Source organism: Typopeltis vanoorti, chromosome 3 (assembly GCF_054136105.1).
Source record: "Typopeltis vanoorti isolate ZY-2024b chromosome 3, IOZ_Tvanoo_1.0, whole genome shotgun sequence".
NCBI lineage: Eukaryota > Metazoa > Arthropoda > Arachnida > Uropygi > Thelyphonidae > Typopeltis > Typopeltis vanoorti.
In genome coordinates this window covers 168,010,397-168,030,324 of record NC_143551.1, presented here as the reverse complement: position 1 = coordinate 168,030,324, position 19,928 = coordinate 168,010,397, and the positions used below count along the sequence as shown (strand labels likewise).

Below are 19,928 nucleotides of genomic sequence, written 5' to 3'. Positions count from 1 at the left end.
GTGAGCCTTCCCATAAACCTGAGACTGCTGAAAACATGGATATTCACAAGTGCTCTTTAGTTGTGAATCATGGATAATAGTCAAAGATTCTGTGAGACGAACACTGGCTTTCGAAAGAATGTGTTATAGAAAGATTCTTTGAATTGGATGGGTACACAAGGTAACAAATGAAGAACTGTATCGCAAAGTAAACGCCAAAGAAAATCTAATTTTTGAAACAGCACATAACTGAAGGGACACGTGGTGTGAGTGTTGGACCTGGTCATTGGTTCAGAGGATATAAGCATAAGTAAGGTGTCCTCGTTACATCCAATTGGTGAGAGCGATCATGTGGTATTGACTTGGGAGGTTGCAAAATTTGTGGATATCTCTCTTAAGAAGGGATATATACAGAACCACAGGTTAGGCAATTATAACAAGCTTTGGAGTGAGCTTGCAGCAGTCCCATGGCAGAACATATTGCAGGGGAGAGATGTTACCAGTACATGGGATAAAATCAGCAGGTATCTGAGGAAGGCAATATCAGATTGTGTCCCAATGGTCAGGAAGTCAAACAAGGCAGGCATTTGATGGATGAGCAGTAGTATCAGGCTTGATCTGTAAAAAAAGAAAATGTTATGGAGAATTTACAAGGAGAAAGGCAATCAGTACACCCAGGAGCAGTACAAGGCTCAAGCCAGGAAGGTTACCAGCATAGTAAGAAAAGCTAAATCAGATTATGAGAAGACCTTAGCCAAGGAGATCAAGGGTAATCCCAAAGATTTCTTCCACTATGTGGCAAGTGAAAGGAAGAATGACTTCGGAAGGAAAACTTTAGTGGGTGCTGATGGTATTGAGGTGACAAATTCGAATGTAATACTAGAGTTACTGAGTGATCACTTTTCAAAAGTCTATCACCCAAGTGAGGATATCTCTGTACCCATAGCAATAACTAATGTGAGAACTGAAGTTAAGAAATCAGAAGTACTTAGTATATTGCGAAATTTAAATGCAAATACTTCTGTAGGTTTAGATGGAATATCAGCTTGGGTGTTGCATGAATGTGCAAAGCAATTGTCAACACCTCTTATTTGGTTATTTAACTTAAGTTTGAACTCTGGTATGGTCCCTAGGGAGTGGAAGGAAGGAAAAGTAGTTTCTCTGCATAAAGGTAGCTCTAAAATTGCGGTAGTTAATTAAAGACCAATCACGATCTCGGGAGTGGTGGTAAAAGTATTGGAAAAGTTGGTTAAAGACAAAATTCAAGAATGTGTGGATCAGGATATGATACTCTATAGGGGCCATTTTGTTAAAGGTCGATCCTGCCTTAGCAATTTATTAACTTTTTATAATAGAATGACATCTGAGTTAGACAAAGGAAATGGCTACACAGCAGTACTTCTGGATTTTGCTAAGGTGTTTGACAGGATACCCCATGGAATACTGTTGTGCAAGATAGGGATGGATACTAAACTGGTGATATGCTTACGCCAAGAGAATCCGGTATAAAAGAGAGGAATTGGTGGCACTGATAGCATCAGCCTGGCCAAATGGAGGAGCAGAGTCCAGGATGAGGCAGGTGACCAGTGGTGTGCCTCAAGGCTCTGTGCTTGGGCCATTGTTGTTTAATTTGTACATAAATGATATAAGAAATGGTTTAAAGGGAGATATTCAGTTATTTGCCGATAATGCAAAGTTGGATACCGCAATAAAAAATCAAGCTGATGTTGAGAGTTTGCAGGACGATTTAAATAAGCTGGTGAAATGGACAAAAGGTTGTTATTATTATTATTATTATTCCTGACACCTCCAATTATGGATGTCAGTTCAATGTGGAAAAGTGTAAAGTTATGCATTTTGGGATTAGAAGATTACCAGCTGTGTACTACATCAATGGAACAGTACTCCCAGAGATTGATGAGACTAGAGACTTAGGGGTGTTGGTGGATAGGGAGATGAAGTTCATGGGACACATTGCTAAGGTGTCCAAGATTGCACATAGGATTACTTGGTTATTGAGGAACACACTAACATCCAAAGATAAAGAAGTTATTATTCCCCTTTATAAAGTGTTGATACTTCCACATTTGGATTACTGTGCTCTCAGGTCTGGTTACCTGGATTCCTTGGAGATTAAGAAGTTGTGGAGAGGGTTCAGAGGAGAGTGACTAAGTTGGTGAGTGATGTAAAAAATGCTCCCAACATTGATAGATTGTGGATTGCAGAGGTTGGTTGATAGGCGGAGAAGAGGGATATGATAGAAACATTTAAATTACTAAAAGGTTTTTATAAGATTGATGCAGGGGGAATATTTCAGCTGTGTGATAGCGATGGAAGAACAAGAGGTCCTTTTACTTAATTTCCATCCCTGGAAATTAAGTAAAAGTGTGGTTAACAAGGTTTTTCGCCTGGAGGGTGGTAAACGAGTGGAATGTATTGCCTGTCTCAGTTGTGAGTTCTTCGTCTGTAAATGAATTCAAGAAGAGATATGATAGATATTGTTGTGATAGTTTGGGTCTCCCGCGATGAGTCTATTGACTCCATGGAGATCCCATAATAATAATAATAATAATAATAATAATAATAATGAAGAAAATAATTCAAAGTTTTCTGGACATATCTGCAGAATGGATAATAGTAGAAAGATAAAAACCTTGATGTTTGGTACAATGGACAATAGAAATAGAAGAAGATGGCCAAGGCAAGAGTGGGTAGATGATGTGAAAGAGTGGTGTGGAAAGAGTTTGCAGGATTTGAGTCATCTGGCAACAGACAGAAAGAAGTGGCAAAGGATGGTGAAATAGGCATTAGGACCCATAGGCAAAGATGATGATGAAATCTGGTTAAATAAACAAACTATAATCTTTTTTTTTTTTCTAATAAGTATTGAAATATTACCTCCATCGGCCTGAACAGATTCTGTTCTTCTAAGAAATCCCAAATAGCCAGTTCTTGCATATGTCTGAGTAGTATCTCCTGTGATTAGTCTTGCATTGAAGTGATCATTATGCAAAGAATCATCACCATATATTGTAAAATAGCCACTTGCATTGTTTGCACACTGTACCCAAATCTGTAAAATGGCAAACAAATAAAGATTTCTCACAATTACAAATGAAACTTTAATAATAATAAAAAAGGATAAAAATATAATTTTGCATTGTCAAAATGAAGCCTTTGGCTCTTTATTTTAGTAAATAAAAAAGGAATTTTATATGTACGGAGGCTGTTCAATAAGTTATAAGACTATATTTATACAGAAAACAGATTACCTTTAATCGTCATCATTTACATGGTCTTTTTCGAAGTAACTACCATAAGATGCGATGCATTTGTCCCAACGTTGCGTCCACTTCTTAAACATATGAAAGTCCGTTTTTTGAGAGTTCTTTCAAAACCACCTCCGCAGCTTTTACACATGCTTTGTTGCTTTTGAAATGGCGGCCTTTTAGTGGTTTCTTGAGCTGAGGAAACAGCCAGAAATCACACGGTGCGAGATCAGGACTGTATGGAGGGTGTGGTAGGATATCTATGTTGTTCTTCTGCAAAACGTCCACTACACAACCAGCAATATGCGGCCTTGCATTATCGTGGTGCAATAAAAAGCCATTCTTCAGCAATGGACGCTTCCTTTTAACGTGCTGTACCATTGGAAATACTTTTATTGGGATTATATTGATCAAGTGCATATAATAACAACTAAGTTATACCAACTAGTTTCACCAACTAAGTCTGTTGGCATCTTCAGGGTACATAACTGATGTACGGCACTAAAAAGTAAAAAACTGTTACAAGCTATAATCAACCGATTCCAATTATATTAAACAAAGAACAGAGCATGTAATTGGAATCGGTTGATTATAGTTTGTAACAGTTTTTTACTTTTTAGTGCCGTACATCAGTTATGTACCCTGAAGATGCCAACAGACTTAGTTGGTGAAACTAGTTGGTAAAACTTAGTTGTTATTATATACACTTGATCAATATAATCCCAATAAAAGTATTTCCAGAGCTTTTTGGTCGAGAAAATTAAACGTTTTTTAACGTGCTGTACCATTGTCCGTAAAACATCTGCATAGTATGAGCCATTTACAGTATTCCCGGGTTCTACAGTGTGTTGGTAAACAATGCCTTCGTAGTCAAAAAACATTATGGTCATAACTTTACCAGCCGATTTTACAGTTTTTGCTTTCTTGGGGGTAGACGAAGATGGATGCTTCCATTCACTGCTTTGTTGTTTCATTGTAGGGTCATAGTGATACAACCAAGCTTCATCTGCTGTAATGATGCATTTTAAGAAGTTGTCGCCTTCTTGTTCCAGTCTTTCTTTCCATTCTGTGTACACATCCACTCGATGCTGCATTTGCCCCGGTGTCAAGAGTTTGGGAATCCATCGGGTGCAAACACGTTTCGGTCCCAAATGTTCGGCCATGATTGAGTGAACACTTCCCACAGAAATATTCAGGACAACATGCAGCTGGCGTACTGTAATTCTGCGATCCTCCTTGATGATAATCGCTGCTATGTTGATCATTGTCTCTGTGATGGGTGATGAAGGTCTTCTCTCACGTTCAAGATCTTCCACATTTTGCCTTCCTTCCTTAAAAGTTTTATGCCAGCGAAAAACACTTATTCTTGACATTGCTTCATCGTGGACAGCTTCGCGTATCATGTTAAAAGTGTCCGATGCCGATTTTTGCAAACGCACACAAAATTTAATCACATAATGCTGTTCCAAGGATGCTTCCATTCCGATGACTGGTCGCGGCTCGTAGGCACGCCGAAACAAGCTTTCGTTTAGTCACGTGACACTCTGGCACATTAGCCTGTATACGCCATCTATCAATCTCTTTTATTAATACAGACAGCAACATTTCTTTATTCCACAGAAATTAATATTGTGATGAGTGGTTTCGTGACAGTAAAATTAGTCTTATTACTTATTGAACAGTCCTCGTATATATTTTTTTCAGATTTCATAATAATGCTACAAAATCAACTACAATAATATCTCAATTAACTAATATTTCTTTCTAACAGTCTGATTTATTTATTTATTAATATATAATTTTGGTTAAGTTTTGTTATTCTGCAGGTTTCTGAAAACTAAATTTAATGTACACCTAATTTATTCATATCTACAGCTGACTCTCATTATAACAAATTCATTACACCAAGAGAAAAGTTTATTATAGCAAATAGTTTGCAACAATGAATTCGTTTAACACAACATTCTACCTATGGAACTTTAGTAAGGACACTTTCAATAGTCTGATCTGGTTTGTTATAATGGTATCTGCTATAGCAAAAGTCAACTATATCAGGTACTTTCAATTTTTCTCTAAGTATGGTGGGCAGGTCTGGATTGATGTTTATTCTTCATACTGCTCAGTGAGTAAGCAGTCATGAATGAAAATTTATGTTACTGTAATCAGCAGTGATTAATTTTTGTAACTGTAGTATATAATTCAAATGACAATTCATTAGGGATCTCATTACACATAAAAAAGTACAGTTTAAACTGAAACACAAATGAAGATCATGGTCTAAAAGAGTGCTTCCCAAAGTATGGTACATATCCAGGCATGCTACAAGACACTTTTCATTTGATTTAGACTACCTTTTTTAGCTTTTATTTATATTTTTGTCACCATATTGTTGAAGATAAGTTCAGGTCAACTGTATAATTTATTTTTTATTATTTTATTATTATTTATTATTTGATACTTCCAGGGAGTCCAAAGACTCGTCGAGGGAGAGTGTGTCAACAGCATCGAATGATTGAACCCCTTCCAACTACTAACTGTGCTCAAACTTGCTTAACGCTTTGCGTGAGCCATTAGTAACAGAGGCTCTACCAATCGACCAACCTTTGCTGGCAGTATTAGAAAAGTGGAGATCAAGGACAGAGTTCCGAAATGGGTAGATAAGAATATTTTTTCAATAACTAAAATATCTAAAGGATATTTTAGACAAAATGTGTCTCTTGGCATGTATGGACTGAGTTTCATACATGGAGCTCAGTTGGTTTATGGCACAATCACATTACCACCACATGGTAATTTAATTATGTAATTTAATGTAATTTAATTAAATTATAATGCAAATGTTAAAAAATAAATACCTTTATAAATATTTGGGTTTGAATATAATATAATTTCTCCCAAAGTGCTTTTGCCTAAGAGAAAGGGAGGGAAGGGTTCACCAGTGTTAATAAAATTTTTGTAGCATTTACATTAAAAGTTTAAATTTAAATGGTTAGAACACAAGGTCAGGTCTCTACTAAATTTCATTCATTTCATTGAACTGTTTATTTTGAAAATTTAAATTTCATAATTTTTGTTTCTACTGTATGTATATGAATTCATATGACTACAGAAGTAATTATTAAAAAAATACTTGACATGCTTGTAATTTAATTATAATGCAAATGTTAAAAAATAAATACCTTTATAATTATAATGGGTTTGAATAATATATAATTTCTCCCAAAGTGCTTTTGCCTAAGAGGAAGGGAGGGAAGGGTTCACCAGTGTTAATAAAATTTTAAAAGAGATACATGGGTACCAACGTTTGAGAAACACTGGTCTAGAAGGCAGAGATTAAATGCAAAGTGCTCAAGTTCATTAAAAGGCCATTTTAAACAATGCAGAGGATAAGTAAAGACTTCATGATACCAATAGCAATAATCTAGTAAACTTAATGTTAATAAACTTTTCTCTTCAACTCTTATCTTCAGAAATACCCCATTCTCTAGAATCTCAATATATATTGGTCATCCTTAGTCCTTTTTTCACACACAGAGATTACTTTACCTCTAAACTATTCATTGTCACAAATTGAAAATCTTTTAAGAGTAGAACATTGTTCTCACATTTGAAGTAGTTACCTCCCAAGTTCTCCATAAACAGTCTTGCCTCTACATAGTGGCAGTTCTAATGAGGTTAGAAGATGAATTAGGATACTTACCTGATCAGTAAGAAATAATCCTGCTGCTCCAGAATGTGCAGGAGGGAGTGTGAGGATACTGGTATGCACAGTTCAGCATCAAGACCATAAATGGACAGGAGAATAGATATTCCCTGTGTGCAGACATATGGTCACGAGTCCTTCACCCCCCCCCCAAATGCTCTTAACTTTCTGGCATCGACAACCATGAAAACACTATTAAAATTTACAGTAGCAGTGCAGTTCAGATAAAAAAGAACTTCAATTGCCAGTCTGAATAACCAATATCTATCTCAGCTATACAAACTACACCTTTCATGATTCATTCTGCTATAATGGAATGCATTTGTTAGAAAATGTCAACCCTGTAATTCCCCTTTTATGATCTACTCTGGTTTATAACTTCCTTGCCACTCTTTGCTGTATTAACCCCTTAACATACAAAGACGTCTGTGACACATCTTTTGTTTATTGCACCAAAATTGATTTTGAATTTTGGTTTCACATATAAATACAACTGAATATAGACACTAGAAAATCTTGTGCCTATTTCCTTTCAGCCGAGAAAAGTTGCCAACAGCATGTATCGGCAATTTCATTTGCGTTTGCACAAATTCATCATTATTTTTCAAATAATGATGAATTTGATCCAGCAAATCACCCTCGCCAAAAACTCGCCGAAAAAATTGGCAGAAAAACGACCGCTTTCTGATTTTTAATTGGTACGTTAAGGGGTTAATTTGTTGTATTTATAGTCCATATTCTGATGGTTATCAGAATTACCACAAATATGCATACTTATCTCTGATTCACATGAAGACCGTTAACATCATTGTTACGAATCTTTATACCTAGATGAAGATTTGTAACGATGTTATTCATAAGACAATTAGCAAGCAGGTAGATCAATGGAAGGGGTGCTTAAGGGTCAAAGCTATATAACTGAGAGAAGACTGCCACATAGCCTTTAAAGGAATGCAGAGAACTGATCAGGGCTCTGACCTAATGTCCAATCCTCACCTTCTCATGGTGCACCCTGTTAGGTATCCACCTGGATATTGAACAAACAAGGATGGGCTAGCAATTTGGGATTTAGCTGACCAAATTGAATTCTTATTGTCTTAAACCAAAATATCAAATGATTCTACAACATGATAGAATTTCATGCTAGCTGGGGCGTCGTCTGGTTAAACAAGGCCCCCATAGTTTTCGCCATGGAACCAGGGCAAACAGTGAAAAGTCAGCTACTGGAACAAATCCTAAAACCCACCCCAACAGAGTTCAAGATCGGTGCTATTAACATAAGAAGCCTGAATGGCAAAGAAATGAAGATAGCTGAGGAATTGGATATGTACCAGATCGACATAATAGGGGTGACTGAAACAAAAAAGGCAAAAACTTGTGAGATCTTTCTGAGTGATAAATACAAAATGTTATATTCAGGCAATGGCAATCAAGGAAAAGAAGGGGTAGCTATAGTATTCAACACTAAATACAATCTAATCTTGAATAGCAAGCAGTCTCAAGTAGAGTGATGTGAGCAAATATGAGAATGGGGAACTGGACAATGAGATGTATTTGTGCCTATTGTCCCACAGAAGATTCTACTAAAGTAGAAGTGGAGGAATTTTTTGAGGCTTTAGAGAAGGCAGCTGACACAATGATAAAGGAAAATTTGGTCCTTGTTAGGGGTCTAAATAGCTGAGTAGGAAATGATTGTCAGGCATACAAAAATATTTTTGGAAAATTTGGAGAAAAGAGCAAAGCTAATAATAATGGCAAACACTCTGTAAAACTAGCTAATCAAAAGTCATGGGAGGACATAGAAAATAAATATCAAGAAGGTGGCAAGATATTCTGGAAGTTGTTGAAGAAGCTCAGAAATGGAGGAAAGACTGCTGTAAAAGGAATTAGAGATGATAAAGGTGACATGAAAACAGGAGAAAAAGATATCCTTGAAGTATGGAGTAATTACTTTGAAAAATTGCTAAATGAAACAGGCAGTATTGACAAGACAGTGGTAAAATACCCTGACCAGGCATGCAATCAAGAATACATATCCATACTCGAAGTAGAAAAAGTCATCCAAAGCCTGTGGAAAGGCAGCAGGAGTAGATGATATTTGACCAGAAATGCTCAAGTATGGAGGTATAAAAGTCTTACAGAGGGACGAATTTCAAATGATTGGAGTAGAGCTTTCATAGTACCCATATATAAAAAGGGAAATAAAACTGAATGTGAGAATTACAGAGGTATTTCCCTACTGATTCTGGTAAGATTTATTCAAGTATACTTGAGAAGTATGGTGAAGAACAAGCTCGATTCAAGCCAAATAGAGGCTGTCAGGATCAAATTTTCACGTTACAACAAATAGTTGATAAATCGTCGGAATATAACAAAGATCTGTATTTAAGTTTCGTACATCTCGAAAAGGCGTATTGACAGGGTGTCATGAGAGAAGCTGTTGAAAGTGCTACAGTTGTATGTTGTCAATGGAGCATTATATCAAGCAATACTTAGTCTTTATTTAAGCTGTAAGTCAGCAGTTAGAAACAAAGTAGAGGAAGATGGTTTTATGTTAAATCTGCTGTCAGACAAGGATATACATTATCCCCTCTGTTATTTATTATCTATATGGATCACATTATGAAGGAAAGTGGTATTAAATCTGATATCGAAATTGGAGATGTTAATCTGAGCTCTTTACTCTATGCAGATGATGTTATACTTCTAAATAAATCTGATACAAATCTGCAAGATTCCCTGACTAAATTGAATAGCTCTTGTAATGGATTTGGTATGAAGGTCAGCAATAACAAGCCAAAGACAATGAAAATAGACAGAAGCACTGAAAATATCAACTGCATTGTGAATGGAGAACCTATAGAACAAGAAAAACATTTCAGCTACTTAGGCACGATTTTTAGTGACAATGGTAAATTAAATATGGAAATAGACAACAGAATCAACAAAGCTGGTATGGTAGGAAGTCAACTGAATAAATTTATATGGAATAAGTGAGAAATTAGTCAAAACACTAAATTAGCTGTATATAAGACAGTGTTCAAACCAATTTTAACATATGGATCTGAGAGCTGGGTTAGAAATAAAACACTTGACCAAAGACTAGAGACCACAGATATGAGAGTCCTGAGAAAGATTAGAGGGGGACGAACAGATAGCATCAATGGCAATATCATATTAAAAACGAGGATATTAGGAAAGAACTTAATACTGTTAGCATCCAGGATTGTGTTAGCACAGCTAATCTCACATGGGAGAGGAAAGATTAGCAAAAAAAGTGTTCTCTTCCAGGTTGGCAGGAAAAAAGACCCAGAGGAAGATCAAGATATAGGTGGATTGATACAGTAAAAAGTGCCTTAGAAGATAGAAATATAAGATCTGATAATGTTGAAGTCTTGACAGGTAACAGATTGATCTGGAGGAAAATTGTAGATAGGAGGTTAGTAATGGTGTAAGTTTTTCATGCAGTGCTATCATATCCTGTACACCCCTTGAGTACATGTCAGGAATTTGATGATGATATTTCTGCAAAGTCAAAGTGTCATCATCAGGAAACAAAATATAATATTATAATGCCCTGCATGCACATATCTTAAGTAATGAAGCTGAGGCATGTCAACTGACAGTAGGCCTAAGGTCATAAATGATGTTCCCTTGTGGGCAAAATTGGGCATTCTCAGCTGTTGGGCTGAAGCACAGAGAATAAGTGCTTCCCAAGTTTTGGTCAATTTCGTGCAACCAAATCTGTTGAGGTTAGGGTAATTTCTTAAGACAGAAACAGATTCAAAGAAAAGTCTTTCATATTTATATTTGCTGCAATGGAGTAGAGTGGCCTTCTTCCAACGTATTCTATGAAGGGTGTCCAAAGTATGGTCAACAAGTGCTGAGTGGCAACAGATATAATCCTTATGTTTAGCAATTCTGATATTGACTGTTCGGTCAGTTTGATCATAGTAAGATATTTTACAATAAACCCTATCTGGCAGGTATAGGGCTTATGGCTAGTCTTTGGTGAAGTGGATAAGGGATGCTAATTTTTTATATGGTCTGTAAGTGGTTGAAAAGTTACATTTTTTAAAAGATTTTTCTTAGTTCTTCGGATGTGCGTTGTATATATGGAATAGTCATAGCTTTGGTGCAGTTTCTGTTCTGGAGAAGAAGAAAGGGTGTGTAAGTTTGGGGTTTTAATAATTTTTGGATATGGCAGGATGACTGCAATTGACTTTGCCAAAATATTGCAAGAGTATAATGCATATTCCAGTAATTGGACCACATTTTTTTTTATTAAGCTAAAAGCACAATAAAGAAATAAAACCCGACAAGTTTCGTAAGTCGTTTGACTTGCATCTTCAGGAGTAAAAGGTAACTGAAAGTTAAAACAACAAAAAAGAGATTAATAGTTCATAATATACAGTTGTAGCTGTCTGACTGTTTATAAAATTAAAAAATCAGAATGCAGATTCAAAGCAGTGCTAAATTTAAACAATGTTGGATGATGCCACGTTCTGTTGTTCACGAACAACATTTGTTCATATTGATAACAATGTTATTGTAAGTTGGATGAAGGGAATGGATACACTATGATATACTATTAGATTTTGATATGGTATCTGATAGGATACCATATGAAAGGATTTTGGATAAATGGGAGAATATGGGTTTGGAAAAGAAGCTCTTGACCTGGATAAGTGAATGGTTAACATACAGGTATCAAAAGGTGATATACAGTGGGTGTGAATCTGCCAAATTTAAGATAACCAGTGATGCATCCCGGGGATCAGTCCGTGGACTGTTGCTGTTCAATCTATACATTAATGTCATCAGGAAGGATCTAAAAGGAAAATGTTCAATTGTTTGCTGATGATGAAAAGATAGGCAGAACAATTAGGAATGCTAGTGATATCATGCACTTATACAGGATGTCCCAAAATTCATGCAAGATTTAAATTTAGCGCCATTTGTGCGGTAAAGTGTTGCCAACGAGAAAAAAAAAGACAGCGTGACAGCTGACAGTTCAGGGGGTATTAAAAATGACCACACACAGCGAAGAGAGTTTGTTGAATGAATTATAGAACAACAACAAGTGGATGCTTATTTTTCGAACAAAATCATCTTCAGCGATGAGGATCATTTTCATCTTAATGGCTTCTTCGTTAATCGACAAAATTGTCACATTTGCGGTTCAGAAAATCCACGAGTGATTGTTGAGAAACAAATGCATCCATAATGTGTCACTGTTTGGTGCGGATTTTGGGCTGGAGGCATCATCGGTCCATTCTTCTCCGAAAATGCGGCTGGTAAGGCAATAACATTAATGGTGCTCGCTATCGCGACATGATAATCCAGTTTTTTGTGCCTAAATTGCAAGATATGTGGACAACATGTGGTTTCAACAACACGGTGCCACATGCCATACAGCCTGAGAAACAATTCAATTACTGCATGAGTCATTTCCTGGTCGTGTAATTTCCCGTTTTGGTGATCAGAATTGGCTGCCCAGATCATGTGACTTAACACTGTTGGACTTTTTTCTTTGGGGTTTTTTGAAGTCTAAGGTTTATGCCAACAAGCCCACGACCACCCATGCCTTGAAACAGGAAACTGAGCACTGTATCAACGAAATTCAGCCACATTTATGCAAAACGGTCATGGAAAATTTCGACAAAAGAGTGCGTAGGTGCCAGCAAAGCCGTGGAGGCCATTTACCCGATATGCTATTCTATGCATAACCCTATACTGTATACTTTATGAATCAATAAGAAATTACAATTTTTAATTAAAAACCTGTGTTTTCTATCAAAATTACTTCTTGTGTGAATTTTGGGACACCCTGTAGAATAATTTGAATAGGCTGGAAATTTAGGGATGATAATGGCTATCAGTTCAATGTTAGAAAGTGTAAAGTTATGCACTTTGGCATGATGAGATTTCCAATTGCATATTATATAAGCAGGGTTATGCTAAAAGAAGCTGCTGAGGTGAAGGATCTAGGTATTATGGCAGATAGGTAGAAGTACAAAGGTCACACAGCAAAAATTGCAAATAATTCAGAGGATAATTGCGATATTGAAACGAACCCAGACATGTAAGGATAGGAAGTCATTTTACCTCTGAACAAGGCAATGATAAGACTGTACCCGGACTACTGTGCGTGAGTAGATTTCATTTTTTGGGTCCCAAGGGAATAAAGAAGCTGCAGAAAAGGTGCAAAGGAGAGTTACAAAGAAAGTTACAAATCGGGATTATGGAATGTTGATTATAAGGACAGATTGAGAGTATCAAGATTACCAACTCTGGTTAATAAAAGAAAGAGAGGGCGATATGATAGAGGTCTATAAACTTCTGAATGGATGTTATAGGATATTGTTATAGGATGAAATTTTTCATTATATGGAAGGCGAGGAATGAAGAGATGGCATTCATTGAAGTTAAGTTTGTTTGTGGTTAAGAAAGAGGTAAGAGCTAGATTTTTCTCTCTCGCAGATCAGCAAGTGAGTGGAATAGTTTCCTCTTGAATTGATGAAATGCATCTAGTGTGAATGAGTTTAAGAGAAGATAGACCAGCTTGGTCTATCTTCTCTTACTCAATGAGTGCTTGACTCCCTGGAGGTCATAGATAATAATAATAATAACAGTCTATATATCTATTATTAAACAGGATCTCATCTGTTTTATTCTTCTCTTAGTAACACCAATTATGTCAATACGAGTTTCTAGTTGTTCTGCCAGTTAAACTTCTTTGGTGTTTATATTTGTTTTGGTGATGATGTCTATCTTCAATGCTGGTGACACTGAGTTGGTATTTCTTTTCAATATTCACCCAGGATCCCTGATAACAACAGAGTGTGTGTGTGTGTGTGGGGGGGGTTCTGTTTAAGAACAATACTCCAGCCAACATGACATTTCATTGTACTATACCATCATGTTTGTTTGTTTCATTATTTCATCATGCTTTTCAGACCTCCTGCTGAACTCTACTTTTCTGGCTGTAGTTCGTATGCTATCATAAGTAATACTCCCATCCTCTTCTATCTTCCCTGAATATACCATACTCTTCACAATCTATCCCAATCATCTGTAAGCCATGTCTCATTAATGCCAATCACATTTGGCCCAGAACTAATGCAAAAATTCCTTCCTTTCTCTTGTTTTGAATATTTCTGGCATTAGTGCACATGAACTACAAACCCCCTGGGAACACAACTACTTTACACTTTTTACTGACTTTGCTATTCTAATTTGTTCACAGAGGAACTATATGCAGCATTTTTTTTTTATTATTCATTCTCACACTAATTTGTTCTCCTCGGTGACACACACACACACACACACACACACACACACACACACACACACACACACACACACACACACACCATCAGCCTTATATAAATCCTTTCATCCATCACACTCACTCCGCTCATCTACAAACTGTACATCACTCCTCCTCCTACACAAGCTACGCACTGGCTCATTTGCAATCATAGACTCCTTTTGACTTGCCTCTATTATGATAGTGTGGCAACAGACCCACAGACTCAGTACAGTTACTTTCTCACTCTTCTCTTTTGCTGCTTCTGATACTCTCTTATGGCTTCTATTACACCACACCTATCAACTTTCAAATCATTTGTATCTGAAAAAATGATCAGATATTTCACTTTACTTTTCTGAATCCTAATAACCTCACTAACATCATTAAATTTCACACCTGGGAAGCACAATTTTGTCATGCTCACATCATGCATGCATGTCTCTTACCATGGTATCTCTATGCAAAATTCTCTTCTCACTCTCCCTTTCTTAGGTATTCCTTTCCTCTTTCCTTCTCTTTACAATTTAACAGAACTCTAAGAGTGGTCTATGAACTTCATGAGTAGACAGAAAAGTTCTCTTTGCTCTGTCTGTATTACAACAGAATATTGTAGCTATCTGGTTCTAAATCTTGGTTTTCCTCAATAGTAGGCAGGAGCTAGTCGTCCTTCATGGTAAGCATCCTCTGGTTGGTCTTCAATGAGGTTTCATCAATGGCAACAACAACTTGGAGATAATGAAAACTATATCTTGGAACATGCAGAACATCATCCGGGAGTAATGTTCTGAATTTGTTGACCACAATGATGGCCATTAGGCTGTGTTCAGTTGTTCTTCTTTGCTATTCTGTATTTTGTTGTTAGTGAAAGTGTTAATCCAACTTAATGTAAATAAATTATGTTGCTATTTCATTTAAGAATTTACCTCTCCTAAATGCGAGTCAGCACACTGTCCCCTAGTTTCAGAATTGGCTATGACAACTTTAACTCCTGGAAGTAGTTTCCCAGACTCCATTAAACACAGGCTATGAGGTGCACCTCTTTCAACCAGCGTAACCCTATCATTGCGAAGAGCTCTCATATCTACATACACTGCAGTCGGGTCTGGACTGGAAGCTCCCTATAAGAAATAAGTAACTATAAAACACAAAATTCACACACATTTGCACATATGCATAGAAACAAGCATGCTCGCCTTTTTCTGACTGAATCTAAAATTGCAAGCTGGAACAACAACCACATTTTAACAGATACTTGTGGTGTAGATATGGTATAAGTTTGACATATAACACACAGCAAAAAATTATAATTTTTACTACTAATGATGCAATTAAAATGTTAAATATTTCAGAATATCTAATCATTTCATTCTTATTGCCATTCGTAATACAAAAACTATACTGCTTGTTTAAAAAACATGACTGTTCAAGGCAGGGAACAGTTTCAATGCACTCCCTTTTCATTAAATAATTTTTAATGATTTAATGAAAAAATAATTATCATAATAAGTATTTTATTTATATAAAATGTATTAAAAATTAATATGGTAGCATTCAGAATAATATAATAAATGTAATAGTAATCACATAATTGTTTACATTATTTAAATATATTAGCATTTGGGCTGGTGTTATAGCGGGAAATTTTTCATGGTATTCTTACTTTACAAATTCAAACCACACATGCATAATTAAAATGGTTATTATTATTTTTTTTTTATTAAAGTCATATTTTAAACTACAAATGTAATATCTTTATTTATTTTTTCTTAAAACTTTTCCTCCCATAACTTCATTTCATATGCATTTTTTCATTCCATATACATGTGATTTACAAAAAAAAAATTAAGTAGCATAGATGGTGGGTTTGTGGAAGAGAGTGTCCTCCTGCAATGAGTCCAGCACTTCAGAGATGGCACATAATAATAAATTTAAATATTACCCATTTGAACTAAGTAGTAAAATTTTCTAAAACAGTATTTTGCAATAATATAAAAATTGTATAAACACTGTATAAAAATTGCATCAATGTAATAAAAATTACAAAGTAAATATAGTTACAACTTTATACACTCATTTGTGAAATAAGGTGTTGGACTCTTAAATTTATATTCCCTGGGAAAAAAAATTAAATAATATTCATAAATACATGTCACAGGCAATGCTGCAATTAATAAGGACAATATGGTATCCAGTGCTGCATTACAAATTATGCCACTGAAGTTGTTACGCTGGCATTACTTAATGTGCCTATCTCTTCTTCCTGACACATACTGACTTCTAGAGAAGAGGGAAACACACATCTCACAGTTTCGAATGACCTTGGAATGTAATATCTGAAATCTAACTTTTGAAACCAGAAAAAAATTTATTCTAGAATCTATATATGTAGAAAATATAGAAGGGTTGTTTAAGGGTCAAAGTTGAATCACTAGAACATGTACTTGGCCTTTTAAGGTATGTGGAAAACTGACCAGAGATTCTTCTCTAACGTCTAGTCCTCATCTTCGTGTGGTGCATACCATTAGTATGCATTATTAGTATTTACCTGGGCACTGAATGAATGAGGATAGGATGGCAATTTGAGATTGAGTTGACCAAATTGTATTTTGTATTGGCATAAACTGGACTTCCATAGCAGAAGGTTCTACTAAGAAAGAAATGAAGGAAATTTTCAAGTCATCAAAGAAGGCAGATGACATGAAGGAAAAGTTGACCTTTGTTGAAGACAGTGATGGTACAACAAAATTAAATGAGACAGCAGCTGGAGCACTGCCTGGTTAAACAAGGTCCTAGTTGTTTTTATCAGCAAAATCAGGGTGAACAGTGAAAAGTCAGCTACTGGAAGAATATTATCTTAGAAGAATTAAGAACAGGTGCAATTGACATAAGCGGTATCAGTGGAAAAGATCTAAGATACTCGATCATCTGGAGTTTGCAAGGACAGCTACAGTTCTATCTTTTGTATAGTGAAATTGCTTAATGTAGGTACTCGCAGTTTTAAATATGTTTCCTGTAGCAGAACTTTGGCATCATAAATATTTTGGAGAAGCCCACGACAGTTTCACTGATTTCCAAGATGTTGAGGGCTTACCTCTGTTGGAGTCATAAAACACTAAACTCTTCTAGAGGAGTGATATTATAATGGGATCTGCTTGATGATCCAGATGAGAAGATATGTTTGGAGCTTAGAGATTAAAGTGATAGATATAAGGCTCATCCTGATATGTATGGATGGTCACCTGGTTCTGGCCTGGATCTTCATCTTTACTTTTGATACACCCAAATCACCAACATCTGTAAAAGAAGGTTACCTTGTTGAGATAGCTGTCCTGTTAGGCTGTACATCCCTAATCTAGTGATATGGTTTAACTGCTAGAAATATGGGCATGCCCAAACTGTCTATTGTGCCTGTACCACCTGTTCCCGATGTGGTAGTAAAGAGCATGATAACAAATAAAGAAGCAAAGAAGGCTAATGTGTCAACTATCAGAGAGATCATCCAGCCTACTCCCATGCATGCCAGAGGTGGAAGGATGAAAAAGAAATACAAAAGATAAAAACAGAACAAAACATATAATATCAGGATGCAAAGAGGAAACTAGCCACTGCCACCACCACCACACCTATCCTGAAATCCTTTTATCCTGAGAAGGTGACAATTCAGAAAATATCAACAGCAACTCAAATTCACATGTCTGTTCCACCATCTGATAATTTCACCATACTTGAATTTCATGATCATGAGTGATTCTCTGCAGAGTGCACTATTTGCATGACCTATGGTCTCATCCTGAAACAACTCCAGAAATGATCCCATTTGATAAGAACCCACTTGTCAAGAAAATTATGACAAGGATATCAAAGATAAATGCCCAGACACTCTTACAGAAAAAAATGGATATTTTGGTATCTATTGAAAGTCAAATACACCAAATGATCCTAACATATGATTTGATGTATTAAATGTCAAGGAAATCACATTCTGATATCACTCTTCTAGAAAAGTTTAGTGTTTTATGAGATGTTACTGTAATTTGTATTCTGCCCATTGATTACTTTCCCTGCTATAATAAAAAGTTATCTTCGAATCTTGCTCCAGTAAGTTTTTTTCATTTAAATCTTGAAGCTAACAATTCCGATGATTCCTTTGATAGGCCCAAATCTCTTACTAAGTCATTCAATTCCGCTTGAGTAAAATGTTGCGGTCCAGAACTAGAAATTAAATATTCATTGTCTAAATCAACATCCGGGTCATGCTCCTCAAGAACATCTGGCATATCCCGATCATGCTCGTTCTCAAGTAAAGGAAGTCCTTTATAAATTGGCACGGCTATTTCATTGGAATGAGCAACTGGCCGAATTGCTGAGTCGAGATTTGGATACACAATTTTTTTTCTTATTCTTCTTATTATAACCAGAAGTCTGAACTAAACAAAAATAGCAATCATCTACGTGATTTTTCGGTTCACGCCAAATCATTGGAATGCCAAAAGCTAATTTTTGGCATTTTCCCTTGCTCCACTGTCTTAAATTTTTTACACATGACTTACACACTTTATTTGGAGCCCATGACTTGTCCTGATCTGCAATTTTTATCGTCAAAGTATGCAAAGTACACTTTCTTAACGAAATCAGTGATATTTGTCCTTTGACTGGGAACAGTAAAGCTGCCACAAATGTAGCAGAAGGAATCTACACTATTGACACAATTTCGAGTAGCAGACATGATGTATTTTCTTCACTGCTGACTAACATGCAATTAAAAAGACAAAAAAAACCAGAGATTTTATTGAAACGTTATAAGCACTCATCATACTTTCACGATCGATTAACGATTGACTAATTTCGATCGTTCTTTGTCCGCTATGATGCATATAGCATTCATTGGTTTTAGGCAGTTGTCATCACCTACTTTTCATCACCTAAATGTATTAAGTTGGTTATCGGCCTCTCTCATATTCAAAGCGCCAGTACGTGGCGTTGCAGGTTCTTACGCATTTATTCGTTTACTAACAAGTGAGAGCAGCGAGCGCTCCGATTCTCCGGGGGCGGTCCGCCCCGGAGGGCACTTTTGAACCTTTTGGAACTTTTACAGTGAATTCTAAAAGACAGTCTCAAGAACTCATTTCCAAATATTGCAATACTGATGCGAATTTTCCTAACGATTACTGTAAGTGTTGCTAGTTTTGAGAGGAGTTTTTCTGAATAAAACTGATTAAGAATTACCTGCATTACTATGAAATGGACTTCGCCAATGTCATCGATGATTTTGTAATCAGAAAAGCAAGACATATAACATTTTAGAATGTTGAAATTAAGGTTTTACTTCAAAAATAAATATAGTGTTTTAATTTATTTTCCTATACATCGTTTTGACTTTTGGTAGTATTTTTGGTGTGTATTGAGAGGGGTGGCAAACTCAGGGACTGCCCCGGGCAACAAAAGCTCTAGCTACACCACTGATCTTAGGTTGTATCTAGTTTGTCTTGATGCGTCCATTCCACCTCTGCTATTGTAACTGTCTCCTCTTATTTTGGGTGGCATTTGTTCGTCCAGGTTCCTCCATTTTTTGTACTCACCATGCCAATTATATCTATAAAAAGATCACTTGAGATTGGATTGGATTTTCCTTGTCCCCTTCACCACTATCCTTGTCTCTTTT

At 36.1% G+C, this 19,928-nt stretch overlaps 1 protein-coding gene across 1 annotated transcript in view; it reads right to left on the bottom strand.

Annotated features, from left to right (window-relative positions):
- The window catches only part of LOC150108732 (disco-interacting protein 2-like), a 936,780-nt gene that overhangs the window by 27,236 nt on the left and 889,616 nt on the right, over window positions 1-19,928 (bottom strand). Inside the window, exons 38-39 of the mRNA XM_090416186.1 lie at window positions 15,190-15,384; window positions 2,878-3,052 (exon numbers count right to left, since the gene is read on the bottom strand). Coding sequence (XP_090272312.1) covers window positions 2,878-3,052; window positions 15,190-15,384 — 370 coding nt within the window. The remainder of the gene's footprint in view (window positions 1-2,877; window positions 3,053-15,189; window positions 15,385-19,928) is intronic.